A 25,423-nucleotide genomic window follows, 5' to 3' on the forward strand; every position below is an offset into this window, starting at 1 on the left:
AGCAAACATCATTCTCAATGGTGAAAAACTGGAAGCATTTCCTCTAAGATGAGGAAAAAGACAAGGATGTCCACTCTCACCACTATTATTCAACATAGTTTTGGAAGTCCTAGCCACGGCAATCATAGAGGAAAAAGAAATAAAAGAAATACAAATTGGAAAAGAAGTAGCAAAACCGTCACTGTTTGCAGATGACATGATGCTATACATAGAAAATCCTAAAGATGCCACCAGAAAACTACTAGAGCTAATCAATGAATTCGGTAAAGTTGCAGGATACAAAATTAATGCACAGAAATCTCTTGCATTCCGATACACTGAAAACGAAAGATCAGAAAGAGAAATTAAGGAAACAATCCCAATTACGACTGCAACAAAAAGAATAAAATACCTAGGAATAAACCTACCTAAAGGGGTAAAAGACCTGTCTGTGTCAAAGAAGACACAAACAGATGGAGAGATATACCATGTTCTTGGATTGGAAGAATCAATATTGTGAAAGTGACTGTATTACCCAAAGCAATCTACAGATTCAATGCAATCCCTATCAGATTACCAGTGGCATTTTTCACAGAACTAGAACAAAAAAATCTTAAAATGTGTATGGAGACACAAAAGACTCCGAATAGCGAAAGCTATCTTGAGAAAAAAAAATGGAGCTGGAGGAATCAGACTCCCTGACTTCAGAGTATACTACAATGCTACAGTAATCAAGACAATATGGTACTGGCACAAAAACAGAAAAATAGATCAATGGAACAGGGTAGAAAGCCCAGAGATAAACCCACGCACCTATGGTCAACTAATCTATGATGAAGCAGGCAAGAATATATAATGGAGAAAAGACAGCCTCTTCAATAAGTGGTGCTGGGAAAACTGGACAGCTACGTGTAAAAGAATGAAATTAGAACATTACCTAACACCATACACGAAAATAAACTCAAAATGGATTAAAGACCTAAATTTAAGACAGAACACTATAAAACTCTTAGAGGAAAACATAGGAAAAACACTCTTTGACATAAATCACAGCAATATCTTTTTGGATCCACCTCCTAGAGAAATGGAAATAAAAACAAAAATAAACAAATGGGACCTAATGAAACTTAAAAGCTTTTGCACAGCAAAGGAAACCATAAACAAGGCAAAAAGACAACCCTCAGAATGGGAGAAAATATTTGCAAACAAAGCAACTGACAAAGGATTAATCTCCAAAATTTACAAGCAGCTCATGCAAGGTCAATATCAAAAAAAAAAAAAAAAATCAAACAACCCAATCCAAAAATGGGCAGAAGACCTAAATAGACATTTCTCCAAAGAAGACACACAGATGGCCAAGAGGCACATGAGAAGATGCTCAACATCACTATTAGAGAAATGCAAATCAAAACTACAATGACATATCATCTCACACTGGTCAGAATGGCCATCATCAGAAAATCTAGAAACAAGAAATGCTGGAGAGGGTGTGGAGAAAAGGGAACCCTCTTGCACTGTTGTTGGGAATGTAAATTGATACAGACACTATGGAGAACAGTACGGAGGTTCCTTAAAAAACTAACAATAGAACTACCATATGACTCAGCAATCCTACTACTGGGCCTTTACCCTGAGAAAACCATAACTCAAAAAGAGACATGTACCCCAATATTCACTGCAGCACTATTTACAATAGCCAGGACATGGAAGCAACCTAAATGTCCATCAACCGATGAATGGATAAAGAAGATGTGGTACATACATACAATGTAATATTATTCAGCCATCAAAAGCAATGAAATTGGGTCATTTGTGGAGATGTGGATGGACCTAGAGTCTGTCATACAAAGTGAAGTAAGTCAGAAAGAGAAAAGCAAATATCATATATTAACACATATATGTGGAATCTAGAACAATGGTACAGATGAACCTATTTGCAGGGCAGGAATAGAAACACAGACATAGAGAATGGACGTGTGGACACGGGGGAAGGGGAGGGTGGGATGAATTGGGAGATTAGGTTTGACATAAATATACTACTATGTGTAAAACAGATAGGTAGTGGGAACCTACTGTATAGCACAGGGAGCTCAGCTCGGTGCTCTGTGATGACCTAGATGGGTGGGATGGGGGGGGGGCTGGGAGGGAGGTCCAAGAGGGAGGGGGTATATGTATACATATAGCTGATTCACTTCGCTTGTACAGCAGAAACTAACACAACATTGTAAAGCAATTATACTCCAATAAGAAAAGGAGGGGGGGGGAATATGTTCACATGTTAAAAAAAAAATAAAAGAAAAAAGAAACGCTGAGCAGTTGCAGCCACTAATAAGAAAGGGAAGCCTCTCCAATGGGAACTACATGCAAACCTGCCAGTGATGGGGAGTGAGGCATTCTGGGAGATCATCTGCAAAAACGGCAGCCCACAATTCCTCCCACGCCTGTGCATGCACACTGCTCCTCCCATCCAGAGGTGGGGTCTATTTCCTGCCCCTTCAATCTGGCTGGACTTGTGACTTGCTTTGACCAACAGAATGTAGCTGAAGTGACACTTTGTCTATTCTAGGCCTAGGATTTCAGAGGTCTTGCGGCTTCTGTGTTTGCCCTCTTGAGTTTGGCCTGGACTACTAAATGATGAGAGATCCCATGGAGAGAGAGGGCATGTGGAGGAGGACCAAGGTGTCCCAGCCAACAGCTAGTACCAAGGTCCCAGACATGTGGAGTAAGGTCATCTTGGATCCACCAGTTGCAGTAAAACCACTGCAGCTTGGAACACACATGAGCCTTCCCCAGATTTCTGGTCCACAGATTTGTGAGCAAAAAAAAGTCATTGCTGTTTTACGTCACTAGGTTTGTAGATGATCTGTTATGAAGCAACAGATAACTGAAACAGACATCTTATGGTTCCCTATCTCTCTCTCTCTCTCTCTCTGAGTGGCTCCAAAGGCTACATGCCTGGGTTTCTACACCCTCCTTCTGTGCTGTCTTCTACTTATTCCTGGGTCCCTCCCAATTTTATTCCAAGGCACAAAGTACACATCTTATGTAAAATGTTCTTAACAACACGAGAGAGAGTATTATACCACTAACTGTGGGAGACATACAGTTAACACCTGTATTAGGGCTTGTTCAAGCAAGAGGGCATTTGCTATCAAATGCTTGTTGGGGGACAAGACGAAATGATGCTGTTGGAAAGCATTTCTTCAAGTGAGGTTTCAGGATTTTGTCCAACTTCTGACAATAAAGTTAGAGAAGCAGTCACTTACGACATTTGTGTGTGCATTTATGTCTCTAGAAAATTACAGCCAAGCCTAAGGGAACGCTCATTAAATACTGTTAACTAAGATCTTCATATTGTGGATTTTAAAGGAAGATGACAATATTCACCTGAGGACAAAAACATGCTCTGTTGATGGATAATGTCAAATTCCCTTGGCAGGAAATTCCTCCAAAGCATTGCCTCCAGAAAGCCAGGGGCTCTCAGGACGTGGCCATGTATGCTTTGGGTTCCTGTGAGGTGAACATCACAGGTTTCCAAAGGAGGCTAAGGCAGCATCTGCTGACTTTATACCAGATCAGGCCTGAAATGACATTTGAAAAGGAGTCAAACTGCCTTATTCTAAGTTGTTTTTACCAGAAAGGCAAACCTGATGAATATTAACGACTTTCTTCCCAGAATCATGTACATACACAGGTCTTGCATATAACTTTGGCCCATCATGGATCCCAGGTTAAAAACCTCTATCATGGTGGTACACTAGCTCCCTCAGGACTGGAGACATACACTCTGCTGCAGCCTTCATCCTAGGAATGTTTCCACTGACACTCCTGCACTGGCTTCCACAGGAACATAAATCTCGCTGTGAATCATCCCACTCTCTCGCACAGACTAATGAAGAAGAACATATAATGAAGCACTGTAATACTCTTTTAATATGTACCTCACCAGATACACAGCATAGAGGAACATAATTTACAATCCACCAAACCAGATGAGTATTTTCACCAGTTCCTGCCCATATACTTGCAGGCCTGGCCATGCATTTCATATTTCATTTCTATTTCTATACTTTGTGCTCAAGGCGGGATGGTTGCTTGTTTACACAAGTTTCAATATTGTTATTAGCAGTATCCGGTCTTTTTCCTATCACGCTACTTTTGAATGTTTTCTGGCTTTAAAGGCCCAAGGACACCAAAAAACAGCTAAGGTTGAAAAATCATTAGATGTTGCCTGCTATAAGCTCATATATACCCCTTAGGGACGTGAAACATAATCAAACTCCTTAGAAATCTGTCTCAACATTTAATGTTATTTTATTTAACAAAAGATTAAGTTTAAAAATTATCATTTTGAGAAAGGGGCATATGTGACACTCAGAGATGGACTTATGCTCTATTTTCAGAGAATTCTGTTGAGACTGCTAAAAACAATGGTTTACAGTTATTGACACTTACTCCTTGCTGGATTCTTGGCTAAGTCTTTTACGTAAATCACCTTATCTAATCCTCACAACAAACCAGATGAAGGGAGGTGGCTCACTGGCTAGCTGGTCATCAAACTTGCTTCCCTTTGCTCTGCACAGTTGGGTGCTTTCCCAGCCTCCCTTGCAGTTGGATGGGGTCACATGACTGAGTTCTGCCAATGGAACGGCAGAGAAAATAAGGAAAGCATCTTCTAGGCTTGGCCCATATAATCTTACTCAATTCTCCTCGCTCTCTCCTTTCCCCCACCAACTGGTCGATTGCAGGGATCTGCAGAGCAGAAGGCAGAGAGCTACGAGATGGAAGGAACCTGGGTTGCTGAATCATGGTGCAGTATCCCACCCCCAGAATACCCACAGTAAACTGGTATGTGAGCAAGAGATAAACTTCTATTGTCCTGAGTCACTGATATTTTGGGGTTATTTGTCACAGCAGTTACACTGTACTGAAAGTACTTTTATGAGCATAGAGAGGTTGAGTAATCTGCTCATGGTCACACAGCTATTAAGAGGTAACAGATTTAAATCCGAGTGGTTTGTTTTTAGAAAACATGTGTTATTAACTGCTATTTGATTATATTCCCTTTTTCCAAGTTCATTTTCATCATACATAACATAATCTTCTTTTATACCTGATTTACTATATTTGTGGGAAGTGGTTGGACAGAGTCCAAAGTTTGAGAGAAAGAGAAGATAATTTCTTCAAATAAATTATCTGATTTCATATCTTTTTATTAACCATGTAAGAAAAAGGCTATGTTGTTTACACAATTTTGCAGGAGACCTCTGTTACTCTGTGAAAGTTTATATTCAGAGATTCTTAAGTAATTACTCATGCTCTATAACAAATTATCCCCCAAACTTAGTGGCTTAAAACATTAAATATCTCTCCCATTTTCTGTGAGTCAGGTATTCAGGAGAAGCTTAGCTCAGTGGTCTCTTATGTGGTTGCACTCAAGGTGTCAGTTGGGGCTATATCATCTGAAGGCATGACTAGGGCTGGAGGATTCACTTCCAAAGTGGCTGACTTACACATGGCTGGCAACTTGGTCTGGTTGTTAGTAGGCAGCCTCACTTTCTCTCCACTGGGCTGTGTGACCACCATCACAACATGGTGGCTTGCTTGCCCCGGAGTGAGCAAGTCCAGAAACCAAGGCAAATGCGACGAGGTCTTAGGACTGCTAAGCAAAGTCACAGACCATTATTTTTGCCATTTCCTATTGATCAATTGCTACTGATCACATTGGGATCAGTGCCGATCGCTTATTCACAGTTGGAAGAGGATACACAAGCGAGCGACTACTAGGAGACAGGGGTTACTGGGAGCCACTTTGGAGGTTAGCTATCACAAGAGCCCATCCATTCATCCAACACATATGCACTGAGCGCATATTGAGGAACTGGGGACAAAGCACAGAACAAAACAGACCAAAGTCCCTGCTTTCATGATACACACATTCTAGAAGAGGCCAGAAAGGCAATAGGTGTAATCAATAAGTAAATTATATAGTATGCCAGAAAGTGATAAGTGCTATGGAGACAGACAGCATGATCAAGGGGAGGGGGAATGCTGGGGTTGAGACTGTTCGCAGTTTAAAATAGAGAGATGTCGGTGGGCCTCACTTAGGCTTGAAGGAGGTGAAGAAGTATGCCAGGACGAAGAGTGTTCCGGGCACTGCGAGCGGCAACTGCAAAGCCCTTGAGGTGGGAGTGTGTGCCGTGTGCAAGGACCAGCAAGGCAGTCAAGGTGGCCGTAGGAGGGAACTCAAGGAGAAGGCTGTAGGAGGCAAGTAACAGAGGGGAGAGCAGAGACCCTGTAGGACATTCAAGGCTCCTGGGAGAGCTCTGACTCTCACTCTGTGAAATGCGAAGCCACTGGATGGTTCTTAGCAGACAACTGATACTATTTGATCTAACACTAAAAAAATCTCATGCTGGTGGCTTATAGACAGGCCAAGGGTGGGAACAGGGAAACAAATTAGGAGGCTCCTGTAACAATCCAGACAAGAGCTGATGATGGCTTATTCTGGAGTGTCATCAGTGCAGGTGGTTAGCGGTCAGATGCTAGATTTATTTGGCAGGTGACCTAGTGCAATTCATTCACCTTTCTAGGTAAAGGTTTTATTTAGGAGGAACAGCATTTTTATTATATCCCAGCACCTTGGGCTGTCAAATGGTGCCCTAGGGGGCCCTGCAGGTTCTGAGAAGCTTCAGAGGGATGTGCTACCAGGAACTGAGGTGGGATAGATGGGTGGAGTTTCATGTCCCCCTACCCCAGTTTTTAAGGGCAGCTGTGTTGACATACTTCATTACGTGGGGTGAGGGCAACCTTCTTAAGACAGACCAGAAACTCCAGTGCCCTAAAGGAAAAGACAGACACGCCCCACCCCCGCCACACACATGGTATGAAACAATATACCATTTATAAAACTATAAGGAAACTAGATTAGGAAAAATATTTGAAACACACATGAAAATAGTTTACTATTCCTAATATTTTTAAAAAACTCAAAAATTCATAAGAAAACAACCAAGTTAAAAAAAAAAATGGGTAAAGGGCATTTTCAAAATGAGGCTCCTAGTAGTACCTCCTTCACTGGATTGTTATGAGGTTAAAAGGACAGCATATGTAAAGTGCTTAGCACACAGTTCCTGTTACAAAAGCAATGCCCAATATGTTGTCCACCACTACCGTCACCACAACCGCCACCGTTGCCACTGCTGCAATCCCAAGATGACTATCACCGCCACCATCACCACCACCAGCAACTTCGTCATCATCACCACAGTGTAAAAGCCACCACGGATGTGAACCTGAGTCAACCCTGTAGGCCAGTTTTAACTCAGCTCCCCCCCAAGTAAATTCTCCACTTGTGGTGACCAATGATATATTACCTTTTCATGATTTTCTATTAGGATCTCAATGACAATGTTCTGAAACTTGATATCCATGATGGCTGCTACCGTTTCTTCCTGAGGACGCAGCAGGGTGGGTCCAAACACCACGCCAAGGTTTGCCACCGTCATCAAATTCTGCTTGTGGTTGTTAGCAACGCTGGAAGGAAGGAAAAGAAATGGCACAAATGAGAGGAATAGTGTATGAATGGACAGCTGACCTCCTGTACCCTTCCTATCTTCAGACGCCTCATCTGGTAGGAGCCAGATCTGGGGACATGTTCGGATGCCTCTGGAGTCCAAAGAGAGACTTTTCTATTCCTATTTTCGTCTACCAAAGGTTCAGAAATCTCCAGTGTTTGGGCTGTTTTGCTATTTCAGGATACGACACTCCTTACAATTTCCATTTTGCCTAAAACAACCAACCAACCAACCAACCAACCAACCAAAGCAGCTTGCCTTCCAAAATGTGAACCTTTGCACATTTGAATCTCTATTCTGCAAATCCAGGTAACTGCTAATCCCTCTTAGTTACAACTTTTATACTTGGCTGCTGCTTAAACCGCTGTGATCATTAGCATTTTCTCTAGTGCAAATATTAAAAACTCCTGATGGCTTTAATACATTTGCAAATATAGGCCCAAAATAGACCTAATTTTTTAAATGGGTAGATCTCAGTCAGGAAATTCAGCACTTTAGGCTCAAAGTATTAAAGCCCCATCATATTAGACACGTGGCTTACATTAAGCCAAACATGTTGCATAAACAGAAATAAAAATGCACTACTGTATATCCATGTATATGGCCGTGTTTATATTGTCACTTACTCTCAAAGTCCAAGGAACACACAGGGTCAGGAGTATTGGGGCTGAGTAAACTGCTAAACACATATGCATATTTCTGGATAAACAACTACTCAAAACATATATCTGAACTCCACACCCAGGGCACCATGACCTAGCCATAAAATTTCATTGTTCATTTGCTGGTCCCATGTACAAAAATATACAAATTATCTATTGACAACAAATAAGTTAAAAGTTAAGGCCACTCAGTATTGTTAAGAAAATATTAGGGGCTTCCACCTAATATTTCCACCTGTTAGAAGAAGGAAACTATTCATTACTAGAAACTAGAGAGAAATTGGGCAGAGATGGCAGTTTGCACAGACATACCTCCTGGCATTTAGTGCTATTTATACTGAGTATTTGTTTTTCACACAATTCTATAAATGTTTGCACTGTTTCTCTTGGATACTTCTATTTTGTAGGAGGAAAAAGAGGTTCTACTGCTTTAAGTGCTGGTTTTGAAACTGAGCCTTTACTGAATACTACATTAACCAATTTTATCAGCAGATGTGTATTTTTCTTTCATTTTCTAGGGCTAAAAGTCTAATTTCATAAAAAGCCCCTCCTCTGAAAGGGATGGTTAGGTCTATGAAACGTGAACTGTGGAACAGTCCAGTCAGGAAGGGAACTTGCTTTCTGATTGCTAAACAATACCTGCAGCAAGGAGATGTTGCCACTGATGCCTTGGCCTGTTTCTGGTCCACGTAATAATATTTTACAAACATTTTCTGAGTTCTAGCTGAATCTCCTGATGTTACTTATAGTCTTCCATTCTACCCAAAACTGTATCAGGTTTCTAGTCTGAAAGCGTTAAAGCAAGGGGAAAGGCTGGCGAAGGGGAAAGGCTTTGGTTCTGGGCCTCAGTCAATCAGCAAGTCTGCATATTTACAAGCTGCTTGTAACGCCACTACTTTCAACATCAGTTCCTTCGTGCAGGACGTGAATTCCATGCCTTTATACTTCCCCTCCCAAATGAGCCAAGTCAGTAGACTTACCCTCTTGTCACAAAAGTCCCTGTGTAAATGAATCAACAAGCTATTTATGTATGAAAGCACTTTTAAATTGTAGACCAATATAAAAATATAGGGTTTGGATGATGATCACTTTCACCATCACGCTTCTCAACACAACAATCTGACTAAAGCAACAGCCTCTTAACGAGGCTCTCTGACTAGACTCTCTGGGTTTGGCCGCACCCTGCCTGCCACCACCAGCTACTGTCTACAACTTAGCTCCACTCAAGGCAGTCCTCTGTTGAAAACTACAATGGCCTCACACCTCACTGGGTCGCTGAGAGAGAACACAGTGACACGGTGTATGTGCAGTGTTCAGCAACGCTTGCACAGCTGGAATGTCCTGATAATGGTGACCATAAACCGTTGGTGGGCTCCATTGTTTTTAATGTCAAACTCCTATGACCTAGCGCAGCTTTTCCAACTCACCTCTAAGCCCTCTGTCACCTCCCAGCTCTGGGTCTCTGAGCAAGGGACTCAATGTTTAAGCTTTGGGTTCCTCATCTTTTAAAAAAGGGGGTGAGGTGAATAATACATCTACTTCATGAGGTTGTTGTATCAGTTAAATGTGTTCCCGTGTGGGAAATGCAGTGATGATTATTATAATCGTTCACTACCCATCCTCTTTCCACTTTCACATCTATCTGCCTTTGTCAATCCTCTCCCTAGAACGTTCTCTTACCCTTCTTTCTTTGCTTGGCAAACTGTTGGTCTTCAAGGCACAGCGCCAATGGCTCCCTTCCCTTCTGAAGTCTCTGTCTAGTCTCTCCCCAGCCCTCCACCCCTCAATGAAGGCAGGAGTGTTGGCCCCTGGGTTTATTACATGTTATTAAGGTCTCGACTGCTGCCTTAGGATAGAGACCGTGCTTATTTTAGTTGGTAGCACCAGCGCTGAGAGCAGTGCCCGGCCCAGGAGAAACACAACAAATGTTCAATGAGGTGTTAAAAGATGACGGGAGTTTCTGAGTAGACATTAAACAATAATTCTCAACCCAGCTACTTACTCAGAAAACCTCAAATTATTATTGATGATTTTTTGGGAATGTATCTCAACTCTCCCAACCTCCCTTTTCAAAGTCTGGAACTGTGTTCCATTTCTTAGATTTAATTAATGAGCAATAATTACTCCGATTTACTGGCCCAAATGACCAAAGGCATTTGGAAAAAAGCTATGGTAATTGTGGATAAGCATCTCTGAATATAAATAAGCTTGAGGCTACCCAACATAACTAATTTCCTTTTTAATGATCCATTTTATTTTAGGACTTAAAAAAACACATTGATCTAAGTCTTATGAAACTTTTGGGGAAAAAGGCTATACCTTTCATGACTAACTACCATTATCTTTTGGCACACTGAGGTAACAAATTGATCTATTCCTTGATTATTACTGCTCACAACTTGGTACAGCTATGTTCATTACTCCAGAATGAATTATTAATGGCTGGAGATTGCTATGTATCCCAGAGAGAAAGGCGCAGACCTCAGTCTCTGCTGGCACCAGCCATCCATTATAACTTGATGCATTTACCCATGTGTGGGAGGAGGGCTGGCAGAGCACTGGGAAGCCTGGTCTAGTCGAGGCCACGGGGCTCATTCATTAGTGAGGTCTATAGAACACAGAGAACTTGCTTTCCGGGTTGGTAACTGAGCTGCTTGAGCTCTTCCCCACACAGCCCAGAATGTCATGTTGAGTCTTGACTTAAAATCCACACACAAGAGTCTCTTATGCATTATTGCATATTCCACTGAGGGAGTCTTTGACAGGCCTTCCCTAGGTCCACGCGGACTCTTCTGTGGAGACTTCTAAGACAACTGCCAATTCTACAGGCTTCCTTTGCAGGCGGCAGAGAAACAGTTTCCACATGCGCTTTTAAGGGAAAGCCCGGTTCCTTTTGTGACTCTTAAGAGTTTGCCACATCAGCTGAGAAGCAGGGCATCTCCTGAGGGGCATGCCTTCAGGGCAGTTGGTGGGGGATCGGCACCCCATGTTCCCTGTGGTTCCCTCGTGAATTATGGTTCATGAGGAAAGAGCATGTTCCAAGGAAAATGGCCATGGCAGAAGGGCCTCTTGCCACCTTTGCTTCAAGGGAAAATGGATGGGGACTCTGGATTGGTCTGATACCCTTTGAGAGGCAGAAGGAGGTAAATTACTTCCAGATGAAGATGGTGGTGGGGGAGTACTATGAGGGGAGGAGAGTGGAGGCAACTCTTCTGGGGCCTGTAATGCAGAGATGCCCATGCTGTTCTGGGGATCACATCTGTCTTCCTAGCATTTAAATGAGAGTCAGAGCTCTGGAAGTGCTGAGCAATACTTTCTAACAACAGACTGGTCCTGATGTACCAACAATACCTAAGCCTGTTGCTAGGTCTGCAAATAGGTTTCATCTTGAGGCCTGCAGTGCTATGTCGAGGAGTGTCAAAGTTGCATCCTGGCTCCACTGGACACAATGTGGTGACAGATTAGCACTATCTGTGATGAACCAGATGGGTGGAGGTTACAGCACAGCAACACTTTTATCTGCCATCCTTTATTTGTTTGTTTCAGCTTCCAGTGTTAAGTAATGATAACTTAGACTTGTAAGGTGTTTTAGAGTTTATAGGAGCTCTGCAACACTTTTTAATGTTTGTTTGAACTTCATATAAGCCTAGAATAGTAGCTCTCAAACTTTCTGACAATAACCCATGGTAGGAAACATATTTTCCCATATAACACTTCACTAGTACATATATACATATATACACACACAGAGAGAGGTACACACACATACATACTTGCATATCAGAAACACAAGTTACTAGAAGCACAAGTTTCAGAAACAGTAAGTGTGATAAATTCTGTTATTTTTTATTCTATTCTGGTCATTTTTCTGCTACTAAATCAATTTTACAATCCACTAATGTGTCATGACTTAAAATTTGAAAAACGCCATTCTATAGGTATGGAGTACAAATATTATTTCCAATTTATAAATATGGGGAAAAAAAGGCTAAGGGAGACAGGATAGCACAGGGAGTGGAGTCATACAGAGATTCCCAGCTGGATGACAGGAGGCAGGTCACTTGGCTTCTCTAAACCCCTTTCTTCACCTATAAAACACAAGCAACAGTACCTACCTCATAAAGTTTAAGGATGATTAATAAGACTAGGTGAGTCAATCTCTTGGCCTGAAATAATGGCTTACTAAATGACAGCTAGTATTGTTCATGGTGGTGGTCAGGGTAGTGGTGATGACAGTGGTGAAAGTAGCAGCAAGTGCCAATTTAAGTCACACTGTAAATTGGTGGTGCCACCTGGTGTCCTGCTTCTGCCTGGCGCAAGGAACCCTGTGTCTTCCACCTGTATTTCAAGGGCTATCTTTCTCTTCTGGTTATCCTTTTTTTACATTTCTTCTTTTTTTAAAAATTATGAAATACTTCAAATCCATAGAAAAATTCAAAATATATTATTACTTATTTTCTATCATTACCCTATAAGCACCTCACATGAACAGGCTGAGAGCCTCCTAGGAAGCTACAGCAAACCCACCACACTCACTTTGCCTTCAAGGGCACCAACTTGCCCCTGGCCTGCCTGGCAAGTCCTCCCCTAACCGCCCACCTGCCTGCAAAGCCCAGTTCTAGACACCTCCCTGACGGGAGGCCACACAGAGCTCTAAGTGATTATGTTCACAATCAATCCCGTGGGCCATTTCTACCCTGACTGCTTCCCTTCTCATGAGTGTCTCAGGACTGGGGGCTGGATCCAGATCTTGGAGTGCGTCCCCTGCAGCACACAGGCAGGCACCGGGTAGGCCCCAGGTTTCCAATTCGGAAAGTAGTTGAGTGGGTGGGCACCTAAGCTGCAGTAAATATCACTTATCTCTCTACTACCCTCTCAGGGATAGAGAAGCTCCAAGCTCTGGGGCCAAGAAGGATTAGCTGGAAATGAAGCTGCTGGAAGTATACTTTTTTTGTGGCTATCCAAGGCAAGTTTAGTTTCAAGCGTTGTCAGCGTGGCTCCTTCCACCAACTTCAACTTCACCCTTAGTACGGAGTGGGGAAATGGTGGCGGGGAATCCTCACCACCACTGGCTGCGAGTTTTCTACTGAGTCAGACTGTGTGTGTGTGTGTGTGTGTTGCCTGGATACCACCTGAACTCGGTGAGACGGGACCAGTCTGGATGGTGCTGAGGAGGCTTCTGCCAAGGAAATCCATCAGAGCCATAAATACAGCTTTGCTGGGCTGTCCTGATGGCTGGCACCAGAATGAGAGTTTAAAATAAATTTTTCCGTGTACTTACTGGGGTCATGCTCACCAACCATATTTAACATCTTTCTGGGAATGGTTATCCAGTGAGAAGCCAGATTTGAAGCTTTGAATAACTGAGTGCTTATGATGGATACTTTTACCCAGTATAATCTTCAAGAGAGCTCCTTGAGACAAGTAGGTAAGACTATCACTGCCATTTTACAGATGAGAAAGCTGAAGCACTGAGAAGTTAAGTAATTTGCCTGAGGTCACACAGCTAATGAAGGGCAGAGCCAGGAAAGGAACTCAGGATGGCTGCAGAGCCCATAATCTTCACCTTAGCACTCTGCTGCTCCCACACAACTAAGGGTCAGTTCAGCTAGGCTAAAAGAGGCATTTTGTTTCCTCAGAAAATCCAACCACAAATGAATACATGGAGCAGTTACACGCTTGGGCATGTGGGAGAAAAAGTAGTGGTTATGATAGAGAAAACAAAAAACAGCTCCCTCATTCACCACCCAAATTACTAAACTGGAAGAAGGAAAGAAAAAGCAAGAGAGAGGAAGAAAAAGCATGTATGCCTATGAGAGTGATACTGGACTAAATATCATTTCTACTCCCTTCCTGAAGTGGCTTCATGCTTGACAAAAACATGAATATGATGAAATATCCCTCAAATATGACAGCATTCCATTTGTAGTTGGCTGGCAGAGTCAGAGAGCTGCTTTCTAATAATGAAAGAGTGAACACTTTAAGACTGAGAGAGAAGAATGAATTAAAAGGAAGAAAGGAGGACGGGCCAAATGGATGATTTCGAGAGCCGCCTCAAAAAGACAATTATGGCCGTATGTGCATCCCTGCAGGCTGCTCTGCTTTCAACCAAGGGTCTCAGAGATCTGTGAATAACTACCAACATCTTCTCTGTTTCTGGTGAAATGTGTAAACTATATTTCAGACGGATAGACATCACTGCTAAGATGTTAAGTATTGACAAGTATCATATACATCGACTTTAACGCCCGCTTACAGAAGCCCACTTGGTACTGAAAATTCTTCAGAGAAAAGGAAAAAGGATTTGGGTAAATGCAGCAAAGTCAAGGTACCTCTTGGCATATAGACTGCAGTCTAAAGTGGAGATCGTTCTAAAATCTGAGCGTGCAACCAGCTCTATTTCCCCTCTGGTCTCCTCCAATCCAATACCACTACCTGTTTAAAACCCACCAAAGGCTTCTGACTGTTTTTAATTACAGGTTAAAAACGCTTGGCCTGCAAGATCCCACATGATCTAGACCCTTCTCCACCATGCCTCCCTTGGCTAAAACTGGGCTAAAACCCTCGTTAGGCCTGGGTGCCTTCCTTCCTAATGCTAATGCTCCCTGACGGGGAAGCCCTGCAGCCCCTCTTGAACTGGCTCTCTCCTAACTTATCACTTTCACTTCCCAAAGAGGTCTTTCTGGACGCCCCATACCAGGTCAGATACCTCATTACAAAACTAATTCCTCAATTCTCCTTCCTAGCACTTGGTGAATTGTGTCACTATTCACAGAATTGTCATTGTCTGTCTCCTCCACTTACTAGAAGTTCCAAGAAAATTGGGATGGCATTATCCTCCCTTACTGTCCCATCGCCAGGGCCTAGCACAGAGTTTGCCCTTATCAGGTGTTGGGGAAAAAAAAGAACACGTGCATGCTTTGGGAGGCCACCTTCCTCTGAGGTTCTCAAGGCTCAGCTGCACTGAATGCCTGGTTTAAACTTCCACATAATCTACTGGTGTCTCAGCACCTTTGCTAAGTGGGACAGTGGTCAGGGGAGTGGCCAGAGCAGTTCACCCTGACCCCGACAGCGTGGAATAAACCAGGCAGCTCTCATTGGCCACAGTGCTAATCTGGAAGGTACGAAGGCCATAAAGTACTCATAGGGTATAATTATCATTATCACATGAGTGATCTAATATGCATTATAAAATACAGCATAAGCTTACCATATTATACCAGTCTCTTTCCAATATACTTAAACCTTCTAGGATAGTGTCTCCTGCATCTCACTTTTCCTTTTCTTATCCCTTTCTGAAATCCCTTTATTTCCTGCCTGCCTTAGATTATTAACATCGTCATCAACAATAACAGCAACTGATACTGACCGAGCGAGCACTTCCTGTGAGACAAGCATTAAGCACTGCAGTGATTACCCCATTTGATCTTTACAATAACCCTATGAGGTAAGTTCCAATACTATCCCACATGAAGAGGCTAAGGCTCAGAAAACCCAGAAATTTGTCCCAGGTCACATACTGAACAAGTGGTAGGGCTGGAATTTGATGTCAGGCAGTCTGCAGTCCAGAGCTACTGCTCCTAGATGCTCTCTGGTACAATGCAGTGCGTGTGCGTGTGCGTGTGCGTGTGCGTGTGCGTGTGCGTGTGTGTGTGTGTGTGTGTGTAAACATGTGTGAGATATAATATATACAGTATATAATCTGCCATTTTTATCTCACTTGCTCTCTTCTTTTCTACATAGCCTAGCCTTAAAGAGAACATGGGTAAAAGGAGAACCGGATTATTTTTAAAAGGATGATTTGAAAGCAAACAAGGATATTAGGTTCATCTCTGCCCATCAACAGTATAAAACCCCTAAGCTTTTCTACTGGGAGAAAACTAATCTGGGTCATGGGAATTACTGGCCCCCTCCGGAACAGGCCAGGTTTCATTAACCATAAGAATTATACTTTTGCTGCTAAGCTGCCTAATTTTTCTAAATTAGTCACAGTTGTTTAGAGACTAACAACAGGCCAACCTGAATTCTATTTGCCCTACATGGTCTCAGCTACTTGGTATTTGAATAGTTTTGTGCACATGGAAGGCACATCCCTTCAGTCTAGGGGTTACTGGATGGACTTCCCCGCTCTGGTCCTGGATGGTTCAGGCTCTGGCCTGTAGCTGTATTCTTGGACCCAGTCCACAGGCCCAGATGGGGAAGCACAGCACTGGTCCAGGGAACTCTGCTTCCTGGAAAATTACTTAACTATTTCAAATTACATAACAATCCATTATAAAGTCCAGTGTAGCTGTCATTTCCAAAGCATTTTACAGTTTTAAAAGTCCTTTCACATTATCGTTGATTGATTGATTTTGAGGCTTATGTTCTCCAGTCTCTAGAAAGATGCTGGAGCACAGAGGAGGCATAATAGTTGCACCGGTGCAGGCCACCCTGATGTCACGGAACACTGCAAATATATCAGTTCCTGCTGGTGGTGACACTTCCTTCAATGGCTCAGCCTCTCACCTTTAGGCGAGCACTGTCCAAAAAGGCAGGCCATGGAGAAATTGCCTTAGGACTTTCTACTGCCTATTATGTGCCAGGGACTGCTTTAAGTGCTGGGGATACAGCCATGAGCAAAACTGTCACCCCCAACCCACAAATTCCCTGCTTTAAAAGCTTACGTTCTTTTGGGGTTGGACAGACAATAAGCAAATAAAATCTAGGGTGGAAAGGGAGCACTGGGGGACTGTCTGCAGTTCTAGGCACAGTGGTGAGGGAAGGGGTCACTGAGAGGGAGGTATGTACTAGCGACCTGAAGGAGGGAAGGAAGCAAGCCACGTGGATCTCTGGGAAGAGAGCCCCAGGGGAGCAAAGAGCAGATGCAGATGCCTCAGGGAGCAACCTGTGGGGCACGTTGGCAGCACCAGTGAAAGCCAGCGTACCTGCCGCAGAGCCATCAAAGGGGAAGGTATCGGGAGCAGTCAGGTCACAGACTCAGAGGCGGGAAATCCTTGCAGGCCACTGTAGGAGCCTCCCTCTCCACTCAACGAGATGAAAAGCCATGAGAAAATTCTGATCAGAGGGATAACATAATTAGTTATGCCTCTCTGCAGACTCAGAAAGGTCTCACCTACTAAGACTTAAATGCCCCAATTCCACGGGCACAAGAGATATAAGAACTTCACAAACTAGCATAAGGCCCCGTGAGAGAATTCAAGACACGTGAAACCCAGCATATGCTACTTTTCATATTTATTTGAGTAACTGAAATGTGTAAGGCACCGTGCCTTTGCATCTATGTCTGTGTTAACGTGGTAGGTCTCTGAAGTTGTTCCACATTTTTCCCTTTGTCATTGTGCTAAGTCTTCCCCTGACTTCCCCACTGGGAGGTTGTAAAAGAACAGAATGTTTAGCCAATGAACTGGAGGCCTAGAGTCTAAGTAACAGCCTCTAGGTGCTAGTTACCTGCTACCTAGCTAATAGTCACCCACAAAGAACACCAATATTAAACATGTTATGTAAACATTTATAAAGCCCATTGAACTGAACCATCTTAACAACCTTTAATTAATTACAAGAACAGATCCATATTACTAGACCCATTTTACAGATGAAAGGTCAGGGACAAAAGGAGCTACATCAAAGGTTAAGGGATTGGCCCTTTACCATGTGACTTAGCTCCAGTAAGAATAATGGCTCTAAGACTGAGCAGTCAGGGGATCTCACTTTCCATGAAATGCTAACCTCGTTGCTGCTTCTATGAAATGACGATATCCTTTCAGGAGGTAGAATCAAGATTCCAAATCCACTGATGGGATTATGGGAAATGTTACTGAGGGAGAAATTGACAGATTGAGAGAGAGAGAGAGAAACACGCATCCAGACATGCAAGCACGGACACACACATATGCCCTGGGTAATCTATCCCCTTTCATGAAGATTTTTCAAATAAGGGAAATAACCCATCTGACTGGCATAGTTTTGAAAAGGAGTGTACCTTCACCTCAAAAAGGAAACAGGGACAGAAAATTACATTCCCTGCCATGAGTCTGAAACAAATCAAGAGGCTTAGGTTGAAAAAGCTGGCTTTATTTCAAGGGCCAATGTACCAAAATGACTGTAATTTATAAATCTATATGTACTATCAACGAACTTCTGAATTACATGTGGATAGGCAATTAATAGAGAAAACAATTATTTTATTTCAAGGTGTCCTGAAAAGTTCATGGCTGTTCATGTACAAGAGCTGACACTCCTTGGAAAAGTTCTGGAGATCAATTAGTACTAACCATGAAAGATGAAACCCCAGATCTCTAACATCCGTGAAGAATTATGTGGGCAGAACATCCACATTTTTATATATGCTTACATGTCTGATGCTAAAGAATAGAATTCTTTAAAAAAAAACAGAAAAAACCCAACAACATACATTTCACAACCCATAAAAATTAGAATAAAAATCTGAGTGAATGACATCTTACTACATCTCCCCATTCCTGAAGTTCTATACAACATCTCCTAGCTCCTTGCTGCACCTAAATTGTTATCTCCCAAAATTTTAATGTAGTCCAAGCCTAAGTGAAACAGCAGCTCATCTTATTTATCTATACATATAAAATAATTGTGTTTATATATAGTGGTACATGTTAGAATAAGAGTGAAGAAACAAACCCTTCTGTTACATTTATTGCCTTAATCACAAAAATAGATTCATCAGGGAATTATGCCAGGAGAGTTCTTTTTTCAATGCATGCCAGGCAAAACCTGATTTATCCTCCTCATAGGCAGCACAAAACTGGAAACTCACTGAATTCTGCTACTTTGGGAGCAAATTATAAAACAAAGTACAGTGTCGACAAACACGAATTACAGATCCAATGTGTGAAAACCAACATATCATTAGGCAGAGAACAGCATATAATGTCTAGAAACAGAGACACAAATGATTCAAACAGTGCAGTTGAGATCTGGGTCCCGATCTCCCGTCATTTAGGCTCTTGGTGAGTATCATCTGCAAAGCCCAAACCCAATACTTTTCAATGGGGAAGTCAAGGTGTTTAATGACCAGCTTCCGGAAGGCTTCCAATTGTGCAGGCATCAAACCCCGACACCTTAGCTCTTGTCATCTTGCTCTGCTGGGCTCTTCAGAAAGGTGGGTGAAGAATGCCAAGCTGCTGGCAGTGGAGACGGGGGAGAGAATGCAGCGCAGGCTGAAGAAACACTTTGAGGACCCAGTGGTGCACAAAGCCCAGGAGAAATGCCATCAAGAAGTGACTTTAGCAGACCAATCTGGGTATGTGTCAACCCGCAGAGATGAAATAACTTAATGAACATCAGGTTCTCAGGTAACTCCAAACCCCTCACTGTGGCCCATGTGATTTGACCCTGCCTATCTCTCCAACCTCTTGTCATGCTGTTCTGCCCTCACTCTCAAGGTCCAACTTCCCTGGCCTTCTGCAGGCCCCTACAAATACCACGTCCGCTCATACCCAACTATGACTGAACACCCATGAGATCCCACACCCCCTTCTAGGCATTGCAGCAGGGAACCAGAAAGGCAAGATCCCTGCTTTCAATATGTTTGCATTATATTCCAATTGGGAAGACAGTACACAAATACATCAGTAAGAATATCTGACTGTGAAAGTGGCCAGAAGAAATGAACAGGAGCATGTGATAAAAAGCAGTGAGGAGCACTATTATTTAACATTGTTTTGGAAGTTTTAGCCACAGCAATCAGAGAAGAAGAAGAAATAAAAGGAATCCAAATCAGAAAAGAAGAAGTAAAGTTGTCACTGTTTGCAGATGACATGGTACTATACATAGAGAATCCTAAAGATGCTACCAGAAAAATACTAGAGCTAATCAATGAATTTGGTAAAGTAGCAGGACACAAAATTAATGCACAGAAACCTCTTGCATTCCTATACACTAATGATGAAAAATCTGAAAGTGAAATTTAAGAGAACACTCCCATTTACCATTGCAACAAAAAGAATAAAATACCTAGGAATAAACCTACCTAAGGAGACAAAAGACTTGTATGCAGAAAACTGTAAGACAATGATGAAAGAAATTAAAGATGATACAAACAGATGGAGAGATATACCATGACCTTGGATTGGAAGAATCAACATTGTGAAAATGACTATACTACCCAAAGCAATCTACAGATTCAGTGCAATCCCCATCATTCTACCAATGGCATTTTTCACAGAACTAGAACAAAAAATTTCACAATTTGTATGGAAACACAAAAGACCCCAAATAGCCAAAGCAATCTTGAGAAAAACAAACGGAGCTGGAGGAATCAAGCTCCCAGACTTCAGACTATACTACAAAGCTATAGTAATCAAGACAGTATGGTACTGGCACAAAACCAGAAATATACATCAATGGAACAAGATAGAAAGCCCAGAGATAAACCCATGCACATATGGTCACCTTATTTTTGATAAAGGAGGCAAGAATATACAATGGAGAAAAGACAGCCTCTTCAACAAGTGGTGCTGGGAAAACTGGACAGCTACATGTAAAAGAATGAAATTAGAACACTCCCTAACACCATACACAAAAATAAACTCAAAATGGATTATAAAGACCTAAATGTAAGGCCAGACACTATCAAACTCTTAGAGGAAAACATAGGCAGAACACTCTATGACATAAATCACAGCAAGATCCTTTTTGATCCACCTCCTAGAGAAACAGAAATAAAAACAAAAATAAACAAATGGGACCTATTGAAATTTAAAAGCTTTTGCACAGCAAAGGAAACCATAAACAAGACGAAAAGACAACCCTCAGAATGGGAGAAAATATTTGCAGGTGAAGCAACTGACAAAGGATTAATCTCCAAAATTTATAAGCAGCTCATGCAAGCTCAATATCAAAAAAACAAACAACCCAATCCAAAAATGGGCAGAAGACCTAAATAGACATTTCTCCAAAGAAGATATACAGATTGACAACAAACACATGAAAGAATGCTCAACATCATTAATCATTAGAGAAATGCAAATCAAAACTACAATAAGATATCATCTCAAACCGGTCAGAATGGCCATCATCAAAAAATCTACAAACAATAAATGCTGGAGAGGGTGTGGAGAAAAGGGAACCCTCTTGCACTGTTGGTGGGAATGTAAATTGATACAGCCACTATGGAGAACAGTATGGAGGTTCCTTAAAAAACTAAAAATAGAACTACCATACGACCCAGCAATCCCACTACTGGGCATATACCCTGAGAAAACCATAATTCAAAAAGAGTCATGTACCACAATGTTCATTGCAGCTCTATTTACAATAGCCAGGACATGGAAGCAACCTAAGTGTCCATCAACAGATGAATGGATAAAGAAGATGTGGCACATATATACAATGGAATATTACTCAGCCATAAAAAGAAATGAAATTGAGTTATTTGTAGTGAGGTGGATGGACTTACAGTCTGTCATACAGAGTGAACTAAGTCAGAAAGAGAAAAACAAATACCGTATGCTAACACATATATATGGAATCTAAAAAAAAGTGGTCATGAAGAACCTAGGGGCAGGACAGAAATAAATCACAGACCTACTAGAGAATGGACTTGAGGACATGGGGAGGGGGAAGGGTAAGCTGGGACAAAGTGAGAGAGTGGCATGGACATATATACACTACCAAATGTAAAACCGATAGCTAGTGGGAAGCAGCCGCATAGCACAGGGAGATCAGCTCAGTGCTTTGTGACCACCTAGAGGGGTGGGATAGGCAGGGTGGGAGAGAAGGAGGGAGACGCAAGAGGGAAGAGATATGGGGACATATGTATATGTATAGTTGATTCACTTTGTTATAAAGCAGAAACTAACACACCATTGTAAAGCAATTATATGCCAATAAAGATGTTTAAAAAATAAATAAATAAAATAAAAGTTAAAAAAAAAAAAAGCAGTGAGGAGAACCAACTTAGGCAGGCTGGGGAAGGCCTCTAAGGGGGAGATGTGTGAGCTGAGCCCATTCATCAGAGTGCAGTCTGGAAGTCTACAGATAAGGAGAATACAAAGTGCACGTGCAAACACACAGGCAAGTAAGAAGTCCTATCTTCAACCACAAACATCAGAGTCTGCCTGAGACCTCTTTAAAAGTTATATGCTAGAGGAGTTCGTTTCCTTTTCCACAGGAATTCCAAAGACTGTGTCAACAGCTCTTTAGCACAAGTTGAAGCCCTGGGATCCTTGCCACCCCTATGGTTTCCCACACAATGATGAGAACGCCCCGCAGCTTTCAGCGACTCACCCCACCCCATCCACCTCTGTGGCCCCAACCCAGTTCGGAAGTGGCTCTTCCTGAAAACGTGTCACTAGTAGACCTACTGCTCAGTCTTGCAAACAGAAGGCCACCTTCCAGGAACTTACATGAAGGAGAGAACCACATTGCAATCTTGGTGATAGGTGCCAGCATGTGGTTGGGCTATGTGAAAAGCTAAATAATCATTAAACAAACAAAAGAGGAACCTTTAGAAAGATGAAGTGTGTCTGGAAAATTTGAGGGGAGAAAGTAGCAGGGTTCAGGGATTCCTGCTACTCTACGGAAGGTAGGATTCAGAGAGTTCACTATATAAATGTCAAAAAAATCACTTGAACTTACCAAAACAAGTCTTCTCTATGAATTGGCATTGGTATTGGTGCTTAAAACAACAAACAGCAAATGGCTTCAAGAAACGAGTGCATCAGTTCTAGACTTGACTGTCTCATGAAGCCTCAGTGCAGCTGAAAGTTTTTTAGACTCCTGACCCATTGAAGGCAGGATGCCTGCAGGTGCACCTTGGGCATCAAATGAGAGAGCACATGGCCATGAGTCAGGGGTGTGAACCACAATGTCAGCTCAGCACAGGCAGTATCTTTGGATATGCAGATCTCTGCGACTCCCACAAGGACCACGGCCTTGTGAGGCTCTGACACCTGGCTACACACATACACACACACACACACCTACTTGGATGCACACTCCCTTAAACATATACACCCCCATGTATGACTCCCCCACTCTCAGTACAAACACAGAGTGTGTTATTTACAAAATAAAATGCTTCTATCTCCCATAAGACAGAATCAGTAAATGTCATTACACGTCAGTTTGGTCTTTAAGGTGTAGTGGTCATTTAAAAATAGCTATCCTTTATTCTTTCTCTTGGTGTTATCATCAGGGAAAAAAAACTAAGACTTATGCCCTTCCCCCTGCTTTTCTGTATTATAAGTGAAAAGCATCCATTGTGGTACAATTGAAAAAGACAGAAAAACACAAAGAAAATAAAACTCACTCATAATTCTACCAATCAGAAATAACTAAATTTTATCCAGTTAGTTTTTCAGGTTTACATGTTATGTCCTATGCTTTTCCTAGGCACACACACATACATGGACACACATATCTTAAAACAACCTGGAATCACACTGTATGTACACAGTTTTATAACCTGTTTTTACTGCTCTACTATGAATTTTTCACATATCATTCATTGTGCTGTTCTACATACTTAAGGTTTACAGTATTCTACTGTATGGATATTCCATAATTTATTTAAGAAATCCCCTTTTACTGGACAATCCAATTGTTTTCAGTACTGGCACATCTTTCTTTCTCTAGAATAAATTCACAGATATGGAATTTCTGGATGAAAGGGCATAAACACTTTTAATACACATTACCAAACTGTCACCTAGGGGACTTCTATCAATTTACACTCTCACCTAGAACGCTTTAGCATGCCTATTTCTCTAAGCCCTAAGACAATACCATTTTGAAATTTTTATAATAAGTAGTAAACAATATTGTACCTATCCCATTTTTTTCCATTAATTTTACTTTATATATATATATATATATTTTTAACATCTTTATTGGAGTATAATTGCTTTACAGTGGTATGTTAGTTTCTGCTGTATAACAAAGTGAATCACCTACATGTATACATATATCCCCATATCTTCTCCCTCTTGCGTCTCCCTCCCATCCTCCATATCCCATTCCTCTAGGTGGTCACAAAGCACTGAGCTGATCTCCCTGTGCTATGCAGCTGCTTCCCACTAGCTATCTATTTTACATTTGGTAGTGTATATATGTCCATGCCACTCTCACTTCGTCCCAGCTTACCCTTCCCCCTCCCCGTGTCCTCAAGTCCATTCTCTACGTCTGCGTCTTTATTCCTGCCCTGCCCCTAGGTTCTTCAGAACCTTCTTTTTTTTTTTTTTTTTTTTAGATTCCATATATATGTGTTAGCATACGGTATTTTTTTTTCTCTTTCTGACTTACTTCACTCTGTATGACAGTCTCTAGGTCCATCCACCTCATTAAGTTGCATTTCTTTGATCAATTAGGATATGAATTTTTTTCCAAATGTTTATAGACCCAATGACTTTATTAAGGGTCCAGACATAACAACTAGTCTCCTGCAAAGAAGACCAAAAGTATCTGGCAAGGATGGAACCTTATTTCTATGTTTTTAAAAATAAACACAGTTCTACATCTATTAAAGTATTCTTGTAATTATAATTCATCTATTTTTCATGAAATTTAATGGGCAAGAAAAAAAGAAAAAAAAACCTGAGATCAAATTCTTCTCTATGAAGCCAGGCAAGGGTGAATTTCCCTGCCTCAGCATGTGGCGCAGGAGAACAACTGTGTCTACAGGAGGGTAGTGATCTGCCTTGCTCATCAATGTATGCCCAGTACCTGGCAGGACATGTGCTGAATAGATATCTGTGGGCTACCCTCAGGCTGATGGCCAAGGGACTTGAAGGGACCCGAGCTTCAGAGTATCAGCCCCGCTGATTTCAATATATCCCACCCATGCCAATGTGTACCAGGGCACTTGGAAGGCAGCATGTAAACGTTTGTGGATGCCAAAGAGGCCAAAAAAGGATCATCGTACCTCTCTGACCTACTTCACAGGGAGGTTGTAAGGACAGAGCAAGAGAGGTGAAAAGGGTTCTGAAAACTATTTGGTGCTGTGCAAAGTGGGATGAGGAGGAGGAGGAGAAGGCAGAGAACAAGTTTAAACAGAAGACTCAAAGAGACAGGACTGATGAGTACATGCAGACACTGTTATAGTGAAGCAGGCCTTGGTACGAAACGAGGCTTTCTTCTCTGGTATCCTGTAAGCTGTGCGCGGACATAGCCTGTCTCCCTGGAGCCTGGGAGGGTGATACAAGAGGCAGGGAGGGTAACCAGGCCACC

At 42.0% G+C, this 25,423-nt stretch overlaps 1 protein-coding gene across 5 annotated transcripts in view; it reads right to left on the reverse strand.

Annotated features, from left to right (window-relative positions):
- The window catches only part of ARHGAP26 (Rho GTPase activating protein 26), a 470,301-nt gene that overhangs the window by 105,548 nt on the left and 339,330 nt on the right, over window positions 1-25,423 (reverse strand). For all 5 annotated transcript variants that reach the window (XM_082454134.1, XM_082454135.1, XM_082454137.1 and 2 more), the window contains exon 18: window positions 7,356-7,515. In XM_082454134.1, the coding sequence (XP_082310260.1) occupies window positions 7,356-7,515 (160 nt within the window). The remainder of the gene's footprint in view (window positions 1-7,355; window positions 7,516-25,423) is intronic.

Source organism: Balaenoptera physalus (assembly GCF_965194825.1).
Source record: "Balaenoptera physalus genome assembly, chromosome: 3".
NCBI classification, from domain to species: domain Eukaryota; kingdom Metazoa; phylum Chordata; class Mammalia; order Artiodactyla; family Balaenopteridae; genus Balaenoptera; species Balaenoptera physalus.